Below are 21,490 nucleotides of genomic sequence, written 5' to 3'. Positions count from 1 at the left end.
GATTATTAAGAAATATCTGGTAATTATAAAGTTAAAGTTTGATTATTTGTATAATTTTTAAAATGTGAACTCCAACGTAGTAGCAGAAAAAAATAATGTGTACTATGTACTTCTAAAATATGACAAATTTAAACAGAACAATTATTTTTCTTTTTAGAATAACACCATGGTAGTATACCAAGATTTCTTTACTTGAGTGTGATTTTGAAAGGCATTTTCAGTTTGAAGTTTCACTGAAATTTGTTCAAAGTGAGCATGCTGAGGGGGAAAAAAAGAGAAAAGCCATCACGAGTGATTTTTTTTTTTTAAGTTGTTGAAACTTTTGTACATGAAGCCAAGTAAAATAGTTAAATGATCAATTCAGACTATTGAAATTGACTGGGCAAAAGTTAAACCAGTATACAGTCAGGTATAGAAATTTTTATGGTGTGATGAGTCCTAAAAATTAAATTTTGTATGCTTAAAAGCTTATGCAGATATTTACTATTTATGTTGGGTTAAATAATCAGCCAATTGCTTCAGCATTGCTGCTTTAAGTACACTGAAAATTAGAAGCATCCAAGTAAATATATTGCTCAAAAATAGAACTAAGAATCTATCTCCAAATATTAAGTACTAAAAATAAGAAATTTGTTTAGAGAATTTTTAAAGTATAACTTTGATTTAATTACAATAGTTATCAAAACTAGTTCTTTTCATTTAGCTTTGACCTATAGATTTTTTTAAAAATGAAATGATTCAAAGTTTTCCTATTAAAACTTCTGTTCCTTTCAGAATTTGTTGTTAATCCCTGTAAATAAAAATGTAAAACTTTCATGTATTAAACTTTCATTTGGTGCTTATCCATTCACAAATACTGATGTTTTTTAAACCAGTGGTGTGCTGATGTTTAAAAACCAACTCTCTGAGTTAAAAAAAGAAATCTTGATTTGTAGTGTTTGTGGACTTTTGTTTGTAAACAGTCCAACCAAGGCTGATTTCAGGTTACCCATGCAAAGATGTTGAACTCAGGAGCTGCGAGCAGACAGTGTATTTGACTCATGAGTTGGTACAAGTCAGATGACTAAATATAATTATTGGGTTAATGTAACTTTAATAATTTTTGACTGTCAGAGAATTATTTATTTATTTATTTATTTGATTTATAAACAACAGAAATTTATTTCTTACAGTTTTCATAACTGGGAAGTCTGAGATCAAAGGACTGGCAGATTTTGTGTCTAGTGAGGACTCACTTTCTTGTTCATTGATGGCACTTTCTCATTGTATCCTCACATCCTGAAGGGACTAGCTAGCTCTATGGAGCCAGCTCTCGCTTTTATAAGGGCACTAATTCCAATGTCTTATGACCTAATAATTTCCCAAAGGCTCCATATACTTCTACCATCATATCAAGGGTTAGGATTTCAACCTATGAATTTTGGGGTGAAGGGGGACACAGACATGCAGCTCATAGCAGTGGGTGGGAGATTATTACTCAAAGTTCAAAGAAGTCATAGTCCCTCAAATGGTAGACACAGGTATTTCTTTTGTATATATGATGCCTTTTCATCACTCAGAACAAAGGAGAGCCTTCAGAGACCCCGATGACAATGCTCTATAATCAAAACCATTACATGCTCTTTGAATGTTGCCACTTTACTGAAGGCTTATTTAATTATTCCCTTCAAACATAGAAGCTGGAAAATTACAATGACTGGGCTTTTTTTTTTAAAAGGCACTGATATAACTTAAATGCAAAAAAGTACATAAATGTTGCTGTCAACTTCTAAAGGGTACAATTAAAACTTGGAATGAAAGGGTGTAGTATCCTTGAGATTATACTGAAAGTTGCTGGAATAGGGAAAGCGTGATTACTATTAGAGGTTTTTGTTTTTCCATACAGGATGCTGCTAATTTACAACCTTTAACCTCACCTTTTAATTTTAACTGTTCTCTAATAGATTAAAAAATAGGGTTTTGCACATTTTGCCCACAACTGACAAAATGAAAAGGACTGTTGTGAGTAAGCCTCATCTGACCAGAATTCTTTGCATTTATGATTCACAGCAGCATCTAATTTGATTCCAGCTCAAGCAAGTATAACAACTGGCATGGGCATGTTGCCATTCCTTCCAAATCAGCACATTGCTGGACACGCTGGACCAGGGCATGGGGGCACTCAGGAGAAACAACCAGCACTGGTGGGAATGGCAGAAGGAAATTTCTCAGGGTCACAGACTTACCTTCAGAGCCTTCCAAACCTTACTGCTGGAGGCTTGCTCACAGGACATCATAAGCAACAACAAAGTCAGCCAAAAGGCCTGGAGATAAGTTCAGGGGTAAGAAAACTCTGTGTGTGTGTGTGTGTGTGTGTGTGTGTGTGTGTGTAAGAGAGAGTTGAGTGTGTGCATGCATGTGTACACATACATATAAATGCACACATGTATATACATGAAGTATATATATGTATACTACATGTGTGTGTATACTACCAAGGAATATGTATATATTCCTTTTTCATTATATCTTAAATGATTCTAAGTATTTAATTTTTGGGTTATTTTACAGGTGGTATAATTTATAAAGCATCAAGTAATCTGAACTATTTTGTATTTCAAAAGAAGTTGATAATATACTTAAAGTATATAAATATGGATTACAAACTACATAATTCCTATGTCAATGACATGCTGACTGTTTTCATAGTGTACATTTGCTTCTCAAGGGAAGAAAATATTGGACCCTTAAAAAAAGCTATTATTATAAACAAAAATCTATCTTTTGATAAGTTATGCCAAATGATGTTTGTGATTCTGCTTAATTACCTGCCAGTTTGTAAATAAAATATATGTATAAAATGTTTTTTAAATCTGTCATAAAATATTTAAATATGAATTCTTTATTCCTGTAAATGTTTGCTTTTCTAAAAGCCTTAAGATGTGCATAATTTTCAAATATAAAGTAATATAAGTTCAAAATTTTGTAGTTTAGGAAAGCATAGGAGTACCATTAATACTTATCCAATTATATAATATTCTTTATAAGAATTTCTTAGTAAATGATAATACCATTCTTTAAAATACAATATTATTTCCAAAATATATATTTTTGTAGCTAATTATTATTTTAATATTTAAAAGTAGAATAAATTCTAGTTTATCTGAAAGATTTCAAAACTAGTTATTAATCTCTGGTGTGTTCAAAAGAATCTAATCTTGGTTTTAATTCTGGAGGATTTTACCCAAAATTTATTGGTTCATAAATCACTGACATTTGTAAATATTATAATTGGTAGGTAGAATAAAGTACATTCAATTTAATTTTTTTATTTGTATCTTAAAATACCATTATGAGCAAACTTCAGGAGATGGTGAAAGACAGGGAAGCCTGGCATTCTGCAGTCCACGGGGTTGCAGAGAGTCTGACACGACAGAGCGACTAAACAACAACAAAAAGTACTGTTTGATTTAGAAGTGACACGTGAGGGAAAAAATTCTTGTAGCTGGCTGTATTCAAATCTCAAAATGACAGTATTGACTTCGTCAGAGGTTTTGTTGTCACCTAGTCATGACAAGAGGTTTGGGTAGAATACCTGTAATTGTCCATTGAGAAAGCTAAGGTGGTTCTTCATAGAATGAAGAATTTTAAATATTTATTTGCAGGATTAATTGCTTAAGTTATTGAGGGAAGTTAAATAAAACTCATATATAAATATTCTGTTTCTTTTTGCACAGACTTTTTAATGCATGGAAAGCACTAGGGCAAGCACTAGGGACAGCTGTCTCAGAATCTGACTATTCCAGGTAGCCAGTGTAAGTGGAATGATACAGGACTTAATGATGACTTTACTCTTCAGCGGTCATCCATGTTGTAGCGTGAATTGTATTGGAATTTCCTTATTTTAAAGGTTGACTAGTATTCCATTGTATTTATATACTACATTCTGTTTATCCATTCATTTATTCATGGGCATTTGGATTATTTCCATCTTTCACTTCAGTTCAGTCGCTCAGTCGTGTCTGACTCTCTGCGACCCCATGGACTGCAGCATACCAGGCCTGTCTGTCCATCACCAACTCCCGAAGTCTACTCAAACTCATCTCCATTGAGTTGGTGATGCCATCCAACCATCTCATCCTCTGTTGCCCCTTCTCCTCTCCCCTTCAATCTTTCCCAGCATCAGAGTCTTTTCAAATGAGTCAGATCTTCACATCAGGTGGCCACAGTATTGGAGTTTCAGCTTCAACATCAGTAGGCGCTTGTGAATAATGCTGCTATGAACATTAGTATATAAATATATGTTTGAGTCTCTGTTTTCAGTTCTTTGGGGTATTTACCCAGACATGGAATTAGGGGAATCATATGGAACATCAGTTTAGTTCATTCTTTCAGTTGTGTCCGATCCTTGGTGACCCCATGTACTGCAGCACACCAAGCTTCCCTGTCCATCACCAACTCCCGGGGCTTGCTCAAACTCATGTCCGAGTCAGTGATGCCATCCAGCCATCTCATTCTCTGTCATCCCCTTCTCCTCCTGCCTTCAATCTTTCTCAGCATCAAGATCTTCTCTAATTTTTTGAGGAACTGCCATTCTATTTTCCATAGCAGCTATACCATTTTATATTTCTACCCACAAAGCATGAGGGTTTCAGTTTCTCCACATCCTCACCAACATCATCTCTCATTGTGGTTTTGAATTTGCATTTCTCCAGTGATTAGTGATGTTAAAAGCCTCTTCATATGCATATTGGTCACCTGTATATCTTCTTTGCAAAAATGTCTATTCAGATTCTTTGCTGTATTTTAATTAGGCTATTTTTCTCTTTGCTATTGAGTTTCTGTATATGGTTTGCGAATATGTTCTCCCATTGCCTTTTAATCTTGTTGTTTCCTTTGCTGTAGAGAAACTCTTTAGTTTTTTGTTGTTCAGTCACTAAGTCATGTCTGACTCTGCAACCCCATGGACTGTAGTATGCCGGTTTAGCTTTTTAGCTCTTGCTTAGTTCTGCTTTTGTTGTCTATACTTTGATACCGTAAAATGATATCAAAAAATGATTACTAAGGCCAATGTCAAGTAGCTATTCCTCTATATTTTCTTGTAGTTTTATGAATTCAGCTCTTAAATTCTTTAATCCGGTTTTAGTACATTTTTGTGTATTGTGTAAGATCAGGATCCAGAGTCATTTTTTTCCACATTGACATGCAGTTTTCCCAACACCATTTATTAAAGAGAATGTCCTTTACCCATGTGTGTTCTTGGCACCCATTTCAAATGTTAGTTGACCACATATATCTGGTTTTATTTTGGGGCTCTATTTTTTTCGTAGATCAGCATATCTGTTTTTATGCATGTACCATACTGTTTTGTTGACTGTAGTTTTGTAATATAGTTTGGAACCAGGAAGTGTGATGCCGCCAGCTCTGGATTTTTCCTCAAGATTGTGTTGGCTATTCAGGATCTTTTGAAGTTCCACATAAATTTTAGGATTGTTTGTTCTATTTCTGTGAAAAGTGTCATTGAAATCTTGACAGAGATTGCTTTGAATTTGTAGATCACTTTGGCCAGTGTGGGCATTTTAACGATATTAATTCTTCCAATCTGTAAATCCAAGATATCTTTCCAGTTATTTGTGTAACTTTCAATTTCTTTCATCAGTCATATAGTTTGCAGTATATAGATCTTTCACCTCCTTGGCTAAATTTACTCCAAAGTATTTTACTCTTTTTGGTGGTATTATAACTAGCATTGTTTTCCTAATTTCTTTTTGAATAGTTCATTGTTAGTATATAGAAATGTGATGGATACCAACAGAGATGGTTTAATTTCTTCCTTTTTTATTTAGACGCCTTTTATTTCCTTTTTCTTGCAAAATTATTCTGGCTAAGGTTTCTAATACTGTGGTGACTAAAAGTAGTAAAAGTGGGCATTCTTGTCATGTTCCTGATCTTAGAGGAGAAGCTACCATGTCAACTGTGGGGTTGTCCTTTATATATAGCTTTTATTATGTTGAGGTATATAGATTTCTCTATGCTGGAAAAGGTCAGTTTTCATTCCAATCCTAAAGAAAGGGAATGCCAAAGAATGCTCAAACTATCGCACAATTGCACTCATCTCACATGCTAGTAACGTAATGCTCAAAATTCTCCAAGCCAGGCTTCAGCAATATGTGAACCATGAACTTCCAGATGTTCAAGCTGGTTTTAGAAAAGGTAGAGGAACCAGAGATCAAATTGCCAACATCTGCTGGACCATCAAAAAAGCAAGAGAGTTCCAAAAAAACATCTATTTCTGCTTTCTTGACTATGCCAAAGCTTTTGACTGTGTGGATCACAATAAACTGTGGAAATTCTGAAAGAGATGGGAATACCAAACCACCTGACCTGCCTCTTGAGAAATCTGTATGCAGGTCAGGAAGCAACAGTTAGAACTGGACATGGAACAACAGACTGGTTCCAAATAGGAAAAAGAATACGACAAGGCTGTATATTGTCACCCTGCTTGTTTAACTTATATGCAGAGTACATCATGTGAAACGCTGGGCTGGAAGAAGCACAAGCTGGAATCAAGATTGCCGGGAGAAATATCAATAACCTCAGATATGCAGACACCACCCTATGGCAGAAAGTGAAAAGGAACTAAAAAGCCTCTTGTTGAAAGCGAAAGAGGAGAGTGAAAAAGTTGGCTTGAAGCTCAACATTCAGAAAACAAAGATCGTGGCATCTGGTACCATCACTTCATGGGAAATAGATGGGGAAATAGTGGAAACAGTGTCAGACTTTATTTTTCTGGGCTCCAAAATCACTGCAACCATGAAATTAAAAGATGCTTACTCCTTGGAAGGAAAGTTATGACCAACCTAGGTAGCATATTCAAAAGCAGAGACATTACTTTGTCAACAAAGGTCCCTCTAGTCAAGGCTATGGTTTTTCCAGTGGTCACATATGGATGTGAGAGTTGGACTGTGAAGAAAGCTGAGCGCTGAAGAATTGATGCTTTTGAACTGTGGTGTTGGAGAAGACTCTTGAGAGTCCCTTGGACTGCAAGGAGATCCAACAGGTCCATCCTAAAGGAGATCAGTCCTGGGTGTTCATTGGAAGGACTGATGCTGAAGCTGAAACTCCAATACTTTGGCCACCTCATGCGAAGAGCTGACTCATTTGAAAAGACCCTGATGCTGGGAGGGATTGGGGGCAGGAGGAGAAGGGGACGACAGAGGATGAGATGGCTGGATGGCATCACCGACTTGATGGACATGGGTTTGGGTAAACTCCGGAGTTGGTGATAGACAGAGGCCTGGCGTGCTGCGATTCATGGGGTCGCAAAGAGTCAGACATGACTGAGTGACTGAACTGATGCTCAATTTGTTCCGAGTTTTGATCATGAAATGATGTGAATTTTGTCCAGTGTATTTTTTGTATCTATTAAGACAGTCATATGGTTTTACCCTTTATTATGTTTATGTGGTGTATCACATTTATTGATTAGCCTGTGTTGAAACATTCTTGCTTCCCAGGGATAAATCCCACATGATCATGGTGTACAATCCTTTTAATGTGTTGTTTAATTCAGGTTGTTAGGAGAAGGCAATGGCACCCCACTCCAGTACTCTTGCCTGGAAAATCCCACGGACGGAGGAGCCTGGTAGGCTGCAGCCCATGGGGTCGCTAGGAGTCGGATACGACTGAGCGACTTCACTTTTACTTTTCACTTTCATGCGTTGGAGAAGGAAATGGCAACCCACTTCAGTGTTCTTGCCTGGAGAATCCCAGGGACCGGGGAGCCTGGTGGGCTGCCGATGCTGGGGTCGCACAGAGTCAGACACGACTGAGGCGACTTAGCGGTAGCAGCAGCAGCAGTATTTCATGTAGGACTGCTAGTACTGTGTTGAGGATTTTTGTATCTGTGTTCATCAGGGATATTGGCCTGTGGTTTTTTTTTTTTCTCGTAATGTTTTTGTCTAGCTTTGGTTTGAGAGCAATGCTGGCCTCATAAAATAGGTTAGGAGGTATTCCTTTTCTTCAGTTTTTGGGAAGAGTTTCAGAAGAATTGATGTTAATTCTTTAAATCTTTGGTACAATTCACCAGTGAAACCACTTGGTCCTGGGCTTTTGATTGTTGTCAAGTATTTGATTACTCCTTACTCATTATTGCTCTGTTTATATTTTGTTTCTTCTTGATGCAGTCTTGATAGCTTGTATGTTTCTAGAAATTTATCCATTTTTCCCCTTAGGTTGCCCAGTTGGTTGGCATGTATTTGTTGATAATAATTGCTTATGATCCTTTGTATTTCTGTGGTATCTGTAATTTTAATGTCTCCTCCTCCATTTGTATCTGCAGTTGACCATTAAACAACAAAGCGGTTAGGAGTACTGACAACCAAGCACTCAAAAATCCATGTAACTGAAAGTTTGGATAGAATCAGGATTTGTTTTTTTTTTTTTAATTAAAAAATATTTTTAATTAATTTTACAAAAATTTTTGGTTGTGTTGGGTCTTTGTTGTGGTGCACGGGCTCTTGGTTGCTGTACACGGGCTTTCTCTAGTTGTGGTGAGCAGGGGCTCCTCTCTGGTTGCGGTATGCAGGCTTCTCATTGTGGTAGCTACTCTTGTGGCTAAGCACGGGCTCTAGGGCATGTAAGCTGAGTAGTTGCAGCGTGCAGGCTCAGTAGTTGTGGCGCCTGAGCTTAGTTGTCCCGCAGCCTGTGGGATCTTAGTTCCTGGACTTGGGATTGAACCTGTGTCCCCTGCATTGGCAGATAGATTGTTGACCACTTGGACCACCAGGGAAGTCCCTCAGGGACCCTTTTTGATTACACGTGTTGTGATCTCTAATGGAACACAAACTTCCCCACGCTTAGTTAATTCAAAGATCTGTAAAATGAAAATACAGGTATTATGTTTGCTTTTAAGAAATCCACGTGTGGACCTGCACAGTTCAAACTCTTGTTGTTCAGGGGTCGGTGATATTTACTTGAGTCCTCTCTTTCTCTTGGTTAGTGAAGCCAAATTATCTATTTTGTTTATTTTTTCAAAATACCTACACTTAATTTCATTGATCTGTCTTTATAGTGCTATTTCATTTATTTCTGATCTTTATTATTTCCTTTGTCTGCTAATTTTGGGTTTAGTTTGGTCTTCTTTTACTAGTAACTTGAGGTGTAAATTTAGATTGTTTCTCTGAGATCTTTCTTTTTTCTTTATGTAGACATTTACTGCCATAAACTTCTCTTTAAAGCTGCTTTTTCTGCATTCCATAAGTTTTGATTTGTGGTGTTTCCATTTTCATTTGTCTCAAGATACTTTTTGATGTCTCCTTTGATTTCTTCTTTGGCTTATTGGTTGTTCAAGAGTATGTTATTTAATTTGTACATATCTCTGAGTTTTCCAGTTTTCCTCTTAGACTACCATTGTAGTGAGAACAACCCTTGATATGAGTTTAGTACTCTTAAATTTGTTAAGATTTGTTTTGTGGCCCAATATATGATCTTTTTTTTTTCTTTCCTGGTTTCTGTTTTTTCATCTCTAAGAAATGGTTGACAAATCTAGTATTATGAAGCTTTTTACCTGAGTTTTTCTTTTAAGATTTTTAGTTTTAGCTCTTACTGTCAGGTCTTTGATCCATTTTGAGTTAATTTTTATATATGGTGTTTGGTGAAGATCCACTTCATTCTTTTATGTGGATATCTAGTTTTCCCATTTTTGTTGAAAAGGCTGCCTCGTTGTATAGTTCTGACCCTCATGGAAAATCATCTTATCATGTATACAGTAATTTATTTCTGGGCTCTATATCCTATTCCTTTGGCTTATTTGTCTGTCTTTATGCCAGTATCGTACTATTGCAATTACTACAGCTGTGTAATAAGTTCAAAATTTTAAAAATGTGAACCCTCCATTCTTGTTCATCTTTTTCAATATTATTTTTATTGTTTGGAGTCCCTTGATATTTCATGTCAGTTTTAGGATTGAATTTTCTATTTCTGCCCTTTACAAAAGTTAGAATTTTGATAGGGGTTATATTGAATTTGTAGATCTCTTTGGTTTGTATTGAAATTTTAACATTAAATCTAATACATGAAAATGGGATGTTCTTTTATTTATGTCTTTAGTTTCTTTCAGCAATATTTTGTAATTTAAAAAAATATTTATTAATATTTATTTATTTGGCTGCACTGGGTCTTAGTTGCAACTTGTGGGATCTAGAAGTAAGGTATGGGATTTGTTTCTTCTTGTGAGCATGAATTCTCTCCTGATTCAAATGAGAAGGTTGTACAAGATGACCTTTAGTTCTCTTTCAGTTCTAAAGTTCTATGGTTCTAGAATGGTTTTTTTAAAAAACTAATTGGAAAAATAGTAGCAGGTGAAATGTGATCATTTTAATCAGTATCCGTAAATATTTTATAAATTTATAGCTTTAAAAATTGTTTCACAAATTTTTGTTACACTAAACCACATTTATTGAAGAATAAGTATTTCCCTATGCTTTCTGCATTTTAATTTTCTTTTACCTATCATTAAGCACTCATTCTCTTTTTTTGATAAATAGGCTGCCTCTAAGAATCAGACTTCACTCCTGGGAGAGCCACCAAAAGAAATTCGGCTCAGTAAAAATCCATACTTGAACTTGGCAAGTGTGTTGCCCAGTGTGTGCTTATCATGTAAGTGAAAAGCTCCCTATTAGTATTTTGGAGTTCTACTGAATACTTTTCATAACGAGTTTCATTTTAATTTTTAACTTAATGAAAGCAAATAATGCCTGTTGACCAGCTGAAGTCTAATTATGACCTTAGTCCTTAAATTGAAAGAATAATGAAATTAAAGCTTTTAATGTATGTCCTATTTTATTTAAGAAAAACATCTTTCATAATATTTTGTTAAGAATATGTTTATTGAATTGCTTGATTCGTAATTGAATTGCATAATTGATTCCATTATGAATTGTCTATTATGAGTTATAATGGAATCATGATTGAAAATAATTGGATAAAGGAATTATTTGGCAGTGCTGTAATTCTTTATAGTATATATAGAATCATATTTCTTAAATATGAAGTTCAATCTTCTATATTATCTAATATATTGGGAGTATTTGGCTACTCCCAATATATTAGTTACTAATAATCGGCAGAAGTGGAATTCTCATTTACATTTTTAGAGGACCTCCTCATGCCTTCAATTAGTAAATTAAAACTATTAATTCAAATATAGTTTTAAGAAAAAAAATCACAAATGTGTTGTTTTCCAGGCACTAAGATATTCACTGCAGTCTTGGTTTTCAATAGTGAAAAATTGGAAAGTGCCTTAATGGTCATCAATAGGGGAATGATTAAATAGTTTGTCATAAAGTGAAATATATAGTTGAGGAAGCACTACATATGCTAATATTAAATGATCTCTAAAGCAAATTGTTGAATACAAGAAACAAATGTGTTCATAGATTGATTCCATTTATGTTTATTTAAAGCTATGTATTCTTTTATGCATGTACTTGAATGTATAAATGCATAAAGTTAAATCTGAGAAAATACTAAGCTGTTACCTCTGGGAAAAAGAATAAAACTGAATGAAAAGAGATGAAAGATGAATTTTGTTTTTAATATACATTCTTTGTTTTTTATGAAGTATCCTCTTGAACCTAACCATTAATTTATAATTTTTTAAAGCCAGGAAAAATTTAATGTGCTTCTGGTATGAAAGAAAGAAAGTGTTAGTCACTCAGTCATGTCTGAGTCTTTGTGACCCCATAGACTGTAGCTTGCCAGGCTTCTCTGTCCATGGGATTTCCCAGGCAAGAATACTGAAGTAAGTTGACATCCCCTCCCCCAGGGTATCTTCTCAACCTAGGGATTGATCCCTGGTCTCCTGCATGGTGGGCAGATTCTTTATCATCTGAGCCAGAAAGGAAGTAGGCTTCTCTTATGCTCTCTCTGTTTTTATCTGGTCTACAATTTGATGGTTACAACTGTTGGATTAATAAGAATGGTTAATTTACATTTTGAATGCCTCGCTTTAGAGATTAGACATATACTTTTTAAATGTTTCCATCAAGATTATTACCCATAGAGCAGGTTTCCATTTTTAGTTGTTTTAAACAAACTAGACAATATCATATACTATATATATTTTTTCCCCTAGGAATAATAAAGGGCTTCCCAGGTGGCACTAGTGGTAAAGAACCTGCCTGCCAATGCAGGTTAGATGTCAGAGATGCGAGTTCAACCCTGGGTCGGGAAGATTCTCTGGAGGAGGAAACAGCAACCCACTCCAGTATTCTTGCCTGGAGAATCCCATAGACAGAGGAGCCTGGTGGAATGCAGTCCTTAAGGTCACAGAGTCAGACACAACTGAAGCGACTTGGCACACGCACACAAGAATAATAAATGTAGATCTTTACTGGCAAACTAAAATTTGTGTTCTACTTGAGAATATGCTGAATTAATGGGTTTTGTACTCTGTAATTTATAATAAAACAAGCTAACTAAAATTTGTACTTTGATTTTGCCTTAAGCCCCTGCAAGTAAAACCACTGTACAGAAGACTGGAATTGCAAGCAACATTCTGGATACAATCTCTCAGGGAAATGAATCACAACACACATTGGAGAAGTGCATTGCTTATTCTCAGCCTTTTGGTGATTATACACAGGTACCTCATTCTCAGGTTTTGATGATAGATAGAAAAATTGTTTCAACTATATACTGAATTCACTGTATATGAAACTGTGATTCTTGTAATGTCATAAGGCAGTAAAATTGCACTGATTTATACAATATTTCTTGCCCACTGTATGTAGCTTTAGGACATGTTCAGAAGATTGCTAAGTATGATTTTGCCCTAGATATTTGTTCACATTGTTTACACTAGTGGACCGCAAACTGCAGGGCAAATCTGGCCCACAATCACAACCTGTTTTTTTAAAATAAAGTTTTATTGGGATACATCCACATCCATTTGTTTGCATGTTGTCTATGATGCTGTAGCGCTACAGTGTCAGAGTTGAATAGTTACAGCAGAGACTACGTGGCCCACAAGATCAGATATTTACTATCTGGCTCTTTACAGAAAAATTCTGCTGACCTCTGATTTACACCAGTGTAGACCTGACTAAGAAAGCTAAGGAAATACCTCTGTTCTTATTCACTGCTTATGGATATGGATACATGATCATAACTAGCACTATTATGACTATTAAATGACTATGACTAGCACTATTTTTGGAGAAGGCAATGGCACCCCACTCCAGTACTCTTGCCTGGAAAATCCTATGGATGAAGGAGCCTGGGCGGCTGCAGTCCATGGGGTCGCTAAGAGTCAGGCACGACTGAGCGACTTCCCTTTCACTTTTCACTTTCATGCATTGGAGAAGGAAATGGCAACCCACTCCAGTGTTCTTGCCCGGAGAATCCCAGGGACAGCGGAGCCTGGTGGGCTGCCGTCTATGGGGTCAAACAGAGTCAGACACGACTGACGCGACTTAGCAGCAACACTATTTTGGCTATTAAAACAGTCAAAAACATTAAAATATTACATTCAAAAGACACACTGTGTCATTACTTAAGTATGGTCATTTTTCTTTTCGGGCTTTTCTCCTTCAGCTTATTTTTAGTGATTTAACACTCAGAATGTATATCATGTTAGTAGTATATAACCTTATGTAATAACCAGAGTCTTAAAAGCTAACAATTCTAATTCTTTCTTATTTCTCACAGCAGTTACCTCCTCAGCTCTCTCCTGTCTATGGGAGCAATACTTAACACTTTGCTTTCTTTAGAACAACTGTGTTGGTCTCTAATAAACTTAGAAAAGAAAACCTATACAAATTCACTTAGAGCAATTCATGCGAGATTATGCTTTTGTGATAGGATACTAGAGACACAGGTCAAATGAATTCTGTAGAAATAGTGAAGCTGGATAAAATAAAGTCTCCTATATGCTTGTGGAAAAGATGGAGAAATATGAATCGGAAGATGATGCAATTATATGGCAACATACCTATATTTAAGGAACAATAATGAATTGATACAGTCTGGAACGCATCCTCTTCTGTGTTTCATAAGGCTTCATCTTTGTTCCCTTATTTGTTAACATTTTAAGTAATGCTTAGGTAAGGATATTAATTGTATGCTGATTATATTTACAAGTGACAGGCAAGAAATCATCAGAGGTGTGTAAAATCATCTATGAATAATTTATAGTTTTGAAAATTATAAATAACCTAAAATCCCAATAGTTTGTAGACTGAAGAAAAAAATTGTCATATTTATATCAGGAACTATAATGCATTTTTAAAAATCATGTAAAACTATATATAAATGCATGATAAATTTTCATAATCTATTAATCTTAAAAAATTATAAAACATAGTCCTATACAATTTTAACTTTTTGTTTTTTTTATAAGGATCAAAATTTACTTTCATAAATAAGAAGCACAATAAGTTTTTTAAAATTTAAAATGTGTGATTTAAGCTTTGAAAGTTATTTTTCATATTTACCTTTTCATTTATTTCAGTTTTGAAACCTGTATTGCTCTTCTAAATAGCACGTTTGCTTGTTAGATTATTGTGTTTTATTGTACACTTATATCCATAGAAAGAAAGTCCTTTCCCATTTACTCATGGAGAAATTCTGTGATAAAGATGCCTCTGTGTTGCCAGCCTTCCTCCTCCCTGTGCACTTGCTTAACCAGAGAAACTGTGGAGATGTGGATCCTGCCTGGATTCAGTGTCTCCTTGGACAGTCCCTACTGTCTCATGCTTGTTCATAAAGTGAGATTTGTTCTCTCTCCTTGTGTTCTTTCATCCTTATACCTTAAATTTGATTAAATGTTACTAATTGACTAGTAAAAGATGGTCATTTTTTAAAATTTATTTTTCAGTTGGAGGAAAATTGCTTTACAATACTGTGTTGGTTTCTGCCATGTAACAACACGAATCGGCCACAATTGTACATATATCCCCTCCTTCTAGAGCCTCCCTCCACTCCGCATCACACCCCTCTCAGTCGTTATAGAGCATCAGGCTGGGCTCCCTGTGTTACACAGCAGCTTCTCACCAGCCATCTGCTTTACACATGATAGTGTATATATGTTGATGCTGCTTTCTCCATAAATCCTGCTGTCTCCTTCCACAACTGTATCCACACGTCCATTCTTTACAGCTGTGTCTCCATTCCTTCCATGCAGATAGGTTCATCAGTACCATTTTTCTAGATTCCATATATATGCATTAGTATATGATGTTTGTTTTTCTCTTTATGACTTCACTCTGTATAACAGGCTCTAGGTTAATCCATCTCCATAGAACTGACTCAAATGCATTCTTTTTTATGGCTGAGTAATAGTCCAGCGTGTGTATGTACCACATCTTCTTTAACCGTTCATCTGTCAAGGGACATCTAGGTTGCTTCCATGTCCTGCCTGTCGTAAATAGAGCTGCAGTGAACACTGGAGTACTTGTGTCTTTTAGAATTGTGGCTTTTTCAGGGTATATGCCCAGTAGTGGGATTGAGGTCATATGGTAGATTTATTCCTACTTTTTTAGGTATTCTCCATACTGTTCTTCATAATGGCTGTGTCTGTTTGCATTCCTACCAAGAGTGTAGGAGGATTCCCTTTTCTCCACATCCTCTCCAGCATTTATTGTTTGTAGACTTTTTGATGATGGCCATTCTGACTGGTGTCAGGTGATACCTCATTGTAGTTTTGATTTGCATTTCTTAATAATAAAAGATGGTCATGTTTTAGGAATTCCCTCTATTTTCACTGTTTGGAGGGAAAAGTCCAAGGGAAAGAAACCGAGATTTGTTTTTAACATTTACTATATGCTTTGTAATATAAACATTTGATCTTTTTAACAACCTTGTGATTTTTAAATGACCACTTTCATAAATAAGTGGGAAAGCATAAAAGGGTATATCATCTTTCAAGTTTATGCAGCTAGTGAAGGATTTCTATGGTTCCAAAATCCTCTTTATTTTCATTATACTATGGAAAATCTTATTCAGGCATGGAAGTAGCATCATGTAGAAACTTTGATTGTTTGCTTTGTACTGGCAGCTGTACATAAGGAGTAGGAGAGATGACTATGTCAAGATATAAGTGGCTATAATAATTTTTATTTCCAATAAAGCTATCACATTTAAAGAGATGACTATGTCAAGATATATATGGCTATAATACTCTTTATTTCCAATAAAACTAGTCACATTTAAAATTATAATTGGAATTCCAGTATTGGTGAAATTACTGGTATCAGATTATCCTTCTCGTGGATATTAAAGTTGTATCAAATATGAAACAAAAATATTTGAAGGCTCTGAAGAATAACCAAAAGCAGGCAGAAACTGAAGAAGAGCTGTTCCTTGAAAGAGGAAAACTGTATTGGATGAAATTTATGTTTCTGTGACTTTTTGCCTAGTACCACCCCACCTTACTGCCAATTTGTACAGAAAGACACAGCCTTACCAGCTTATGGAGTCAGAGAACAGAGTTCAGAACTGTTAGCAAGGCTGGAAAGTAAGGGGGAAATCACAGAAAAATCTCTATGTAAATTCAGTCCAAATACACTTGAGTGACTCTTGAACTTTGTGTAGGGGAGACTCCAGGGGACCTTGCAGCAAATGGAACAGATGGAAGGCTAAAGAGCTGTGAAAAGATGTAACTCCTTTCCAGAATAGAGGAGGTGATTTGAAGTTTGAGTTCATAAAAGTTGACTCTTTATCAACACAGATGTAAAGAACAGACTTTTGGACTCTGTGGGAGAAGGCAAGGGTGGGATGATCTGAGAGAATAGCATTGAAAGATGTATATCACCGTATGTGAAATAGATTGCCAATCCAGGTTCAATGCATGAGACAGGGTGCCCAGGGCTGGTGCACTGAGATGACCCTGAAGGAGGGGATGGGGAGGGAGGTGGTGGGGAGGGGGGTTCAGGATGGGGAACACATGTACACCCATGGCTGATTCATGTCAATGTGTGGCAAAAACCACTACAATATTGTAAAGTAATTAGCCTCCAATTAAAATAAATAAATATTAAAAAGTTGACTCTTAATAAAAATTAGCAACCTTCAGAGGAAGATGATATAATCCATAATATCTACAAGTATATCATCCACAATATTTAATAACCAAAAATAATTAGAAAGTTGAAAAAATAAGAAAACATGATCCATGATTAGGGGGATAAGCAATTAATAGAAACTGACCCCAAGATGACCCTGAAGTTAGTGTTAGTAGGAAAGACTAACTTAAAATAACTATACTAAACAGGACTTGGAGAAGGAAATGGCAACCCATTCCAGTATTCTTGCTTGGGAAATCCCATGGATGGAGGAGCCTGGCAGGCTGCAATGCATGGGTCATCAAAGAGTCAAACATGACTTAGTGACTATATAACAAAAAGCCCCCATCTTATGAGCAAATGCACACCCACATTGGAACCTTATGTTTTGCAAGATTTATCTCTTGAACAATGTACAAGTTAATCCTTTTTGAGCTGTTTTTTTATTGATTCTAAATCCTGGTGTTTAATAAGATTTTGTTTTTACAAAATTAAAAACAGGACTTAAGGGGAATAGGTAAAAAAGGACAGATGGAGAATTTCAGGAAGAAATATAAACTTAAACAATAGAAACTTTAAAGTACAGTATCCACCAAAAAATATACACTGTATAGGCTTAGCAGAAGTTTGGAGGAATTTTAAAAAAAAAAGGTTCAATTAATATAAAGACAAATCAAAAGAAATAATTCAGTCTGAAGAACAGAGAGAAAGAGGATGAAAACCAAATCCTCACAGACCTAAGGGACAATATAAATAAGTGTAAGAGACAATCTAAAATAAGTGTAATTGAGTCCCAGAAGGACAGAAGAAAGATAACTGGGCATAAAATATTTGAAAAAAAATAATGCTAAAAAATTTCTCACATTCAGGTTTAAAAAAAGTACAGATTTAACAGAGGCAGAGACCTCCCTGCAAAGCAGAATACATGAAAACAAAAAAATCAATATTATGTTGGTATATCAGTTAATACACTGAAAACCAAAGCTGTAAAGAAATTATCTTGAAACCAACCAGATAAATAACACATTTTAAGAGAGTTTCCTAGCTTTGGCCCTATTGACATTCTGAGCTGGATAATTCTTCGTTTCAGTGGGGCTATACCATATGTTGTAGGATGTTTAGCAGCGTCTTTGTCTTCTAACCACTAGATTGCCCCTCATTAATTATAATTCTGATTAAACGGCTGATAAATATATGGGTAGGACTTCTCTTGTAGCTCAGTCAGTGAAGAATCTAGCTGCAATGCAAGAGACCAGGGTTTGATTCCTGGGTCGGGAAGATCCCCTGGAGAAGGAAATGGTAACCCACTCCAGTTTTCTCAGCTAGACAATACCACGGACAGAGGGGCCTAGCAGTCCGTGGGGTCGCAGGAGTCGGACTCGACTTAGTGACTAAACCACCACCAAATATATGGGTAAAGAAAAAAGACTATATATTTTATCTTTATTCAAGTTAATTAAAAACAAAATTGTAACATTGCATGATGGGGCCTGTAATGTTTGTAGATATAACATATTTGACAACAGTACTACAAAGGACAGTATGAGGTGAATGGAATTGTTTACAGGGTAATTACATTTTACCTGAAGTAGAAAAATATTAACTCTTCAGTAGAGTGTGGTAAGTTAATGAATGTATATTGTAATCCATAGAGCAAACACTTAAAAATTCAAAAAGTGTAGCTAAAATGTCAACAGTCAAATTATAATGGAATTCTAAGAACATTTGATTAAGCCCAAAAAAATGTCAGGAAAGAAGAAAAAAAAAAAAAAACAGGATGAATAGAAAACAAATAGGCAAGTGGCAAACCTTGAATGAATGATAATAATAGTTAAGTAAAAATTAACTACATGCTCCAATTAAAGTAAAGAGATTGTCAGAACAGGCAAGACTGTATACTTTTTAATACTTTTATTTGGTTTTAGTTTTGGCTGTGTGGGCTTGTCTCTAGTTGCGGCGAGCAGGGGCCACTCTCTAGTTGCAGCGTGCAGGTTTCTCGCTGGGGTGGCCTCTCCTGTTGCGGAGCACAGGAGGCTCCAGGCACATGGACTCGTGGCTCTGGCTCCCTGGCTGTAGGGCACAGGCTTAATAGTTGTGGCACGTGGCTTAGTTGCACCCCCCAGCCTGTGGGATCTTCTCAGATCAGGGACTGAACCCATGTCTCCTGCACTGGCAGATGGATTCTTTACCTTTGAGCCACCAGAGAAACCCCAGACTGTACACTTTTACCACTTCTATTCAGCAATACAAACTTGGAGGTTTTAGTCAATGAAACAATTGAAAATATATATGAAATAGGAAAGGAAAAGTAAAAATGTCTTTCTTTGTATATGACACGACTGTTTACATGAAAAATCCATAAGAAGCTAAAAGGCAACCACTAAGTATAATAAGTAAACTTTTCAAAGTCACAAGGTAAAAGGGTAGTATGCAAAAATGAACTGTATTTCTGTGTACTAGCAGCAACAATTGGAAAATAAAGTTTTTAAAAATTTTCCATTTATAATAGCACCAAACATGAAAAACATAATAATAAATTAAGATTTGTAACGTCTCTTCAATGATAACTAGAGAACAGTGCTGAGAGAAAGTAAAGAAGATGCCTGTGGAGTGCTATACCACAATCATGAATTGAAAGACTTAATATTGGTATGGTATCAGTTCTTCCTCCCAAACTAATCGGTAGATTCTGTATAATCCCAACCAATTTCCCAGCAGCCTTTTTCTAAAATAGAAATTGAAAAACTGATTTTAAAAATTTCTATCAAAATGCAAAGGAATTATTCTACTAAAAACAATCTTCAAAAAAATAAAATCCGAGGACTTCTACATGATTTCAAGATTTATTATAAAGTCATAGTAAGCAAAACAATATGGTGTTGGCATAATGATAGGGACAAATGGATCAATAGAATAAAATAGACCCATACTTAAATGGTAAATTGATTTTGGACAAAAATTTTAAAATAATCCAATAGGTAAAATATAGAAATATTGTTAGTACTGCTGACTATCAGTATTGGAAAACATGACTCTTGACTCTTGCCTCATACCCTAAAATTAATTTGCAACATATCATAGGCCTACATGGAAAAATCTAAGCCATAGATAATATCAACCAAAGCTCCTTAATAACCTCCAAACAGTGTCTTGTCCATAAGAACATCAATAATACTGGCAGAAATAATCAGAATAAACTTTTATAGAACTCTGGATGTTAACTAAAGGCATGAAGCAACTGGGGGAGTATTTATTCAAGAAATATATTTAAATATTGGCAAGAACAGTTTTGCCAATATTTTTTATGGTCTCTCAGCCAATCCAATTCCTGTTTTCCTGTCTCTTTCCAACGGCCCATAATCATAATAAAAACCAGGAAGCTGATAGCCACCAGAGTGGGCACGAAAGGGTTGAAACTCCACAAAGCTTCATTTCCAGAGAACTACTGTTTGACCCATCTGCGGGCTCCCTGGAGGGGCCGACCACACTTGCCAAGTTGTCTTTGTTGATTTGACTCAAGTTTGCCCATGTAAAAATTAGCTTTTCCTCAGGGGAGTTTGTGGAAAACATTCAGGGGAAATTTTTTAACTTTATGGTTGCCTGAGGTGCTAGATAATATTTGAGGCAAGACATAGGCTAACCAAAAAGCATTAAAGGAACAAAATTGGGGTATTAGATATCCACAGGGCCTCTGGAAAGCTCTGACATACTCCTGGGAATCTTACAAGGCCATGCACACATGCAGGATTGTTCATGTACTTGGAAAGAACTCAAGAAGGCCCTGAGCTCTCACTTGTAGAAAGTGAAGGCTAAGGCAGAGCTGTCAGCTACTTGACTGAGTGTTGAAAGCATGGCCCAACACAAACAAACAGCAGAGTCCAGGAGACTCACTGGTTGTAGGTGTTAAGTAAATCCTTAGTTAATGGAGTAGTCTTCTTTTACTACTCAACAAAGGATACACAGTTTACATAATTACTTCAGAAAAGTCAGTAAAGTAACAACAATAACAAATTTTGAAGTCCAGTGTAAACTGATTTCCAGAGTTGCTACATTATATCCTTTTTCAATAGAAAAATCCTGAAACAAGCTAAGGAATAAGGTGTGGCTCATAAACAGGAGAAAAAGCAACTAATGGAAACTGTCTAAGGAATCCCAAAGGTTAGACTTACTAGAAAAAAGATTTAAATCACTTAATGTAAATATGTGCAAAAAATGGAAGAAAACCATATCTAAAGAACTAAAAAGTATGAGAATGGTGTCTCATTAGATAAGAGATAAATATGGCAAGAGAACTTATTATAAAGGACCAAACAGGAATTCTGAATTCGAAGAGTATAATAATTGAAATGAAAAATTCACTAGGGCAGAAGAGCAGATTTGAGTAGGTAGAAGAAATAACCAACAAGTTTGGAAGACAGGTCAATTGAGATTATCCAGGTTGAAGCGTG

General features: G+C 35.7%; 1 protein-coding gene across 2 annotated transcripts in view; it reads left to right on the top strand.

Annotated features, from left to right (window-relative positions):
* RAVER2 (ribonucleoprotein, PTB binding 2) overlaps positions 1-21,490 on the top strand; it is a 146,736-nt gene that overhangs the window by 83,175 nt on the left and 42,071 nt on the right. For both annotated transcript variants that reach the window (XM_040232670.1, XM_040232669.1), the window contains exons 9-11: positions 2,053-2,321; positions 10,527-10,638; positions 12,489-12,625. In XM_040232670.1, coding sequence (XP_040088604.1) covers positions 2,053-2,321; positions 10,527-10,638; positions 12,489-12,625 — 518 coding nt within the window. The remainder of the gene's footprint in view (positions 1-2,052; positions 2,322-10,526; positions 10,639-12,488; positions 12,626-21,490) is intronic.

Source organism: Oryx dammah, unplaced genomic scaffold (genome assembly GCF_014754425.2).
Source record: "Oryx dammah isolate SB20612 unplaced genomic scaffold, SCBI_Odam_1.1 HiC_scaffold_28, whole genome shotgun sequence".
Lineage (NCBI taxonomy): Eukaryota > Metazoa > Chordata > Mammalia > Artiodactyla > Bovidae > Oryx > Oryx dammah.
The sequence above is the reverse complement of the archived record's forward strand: the minus strand, read 5'-3'. Positions and strand labels throughout refer to the sequence as shown.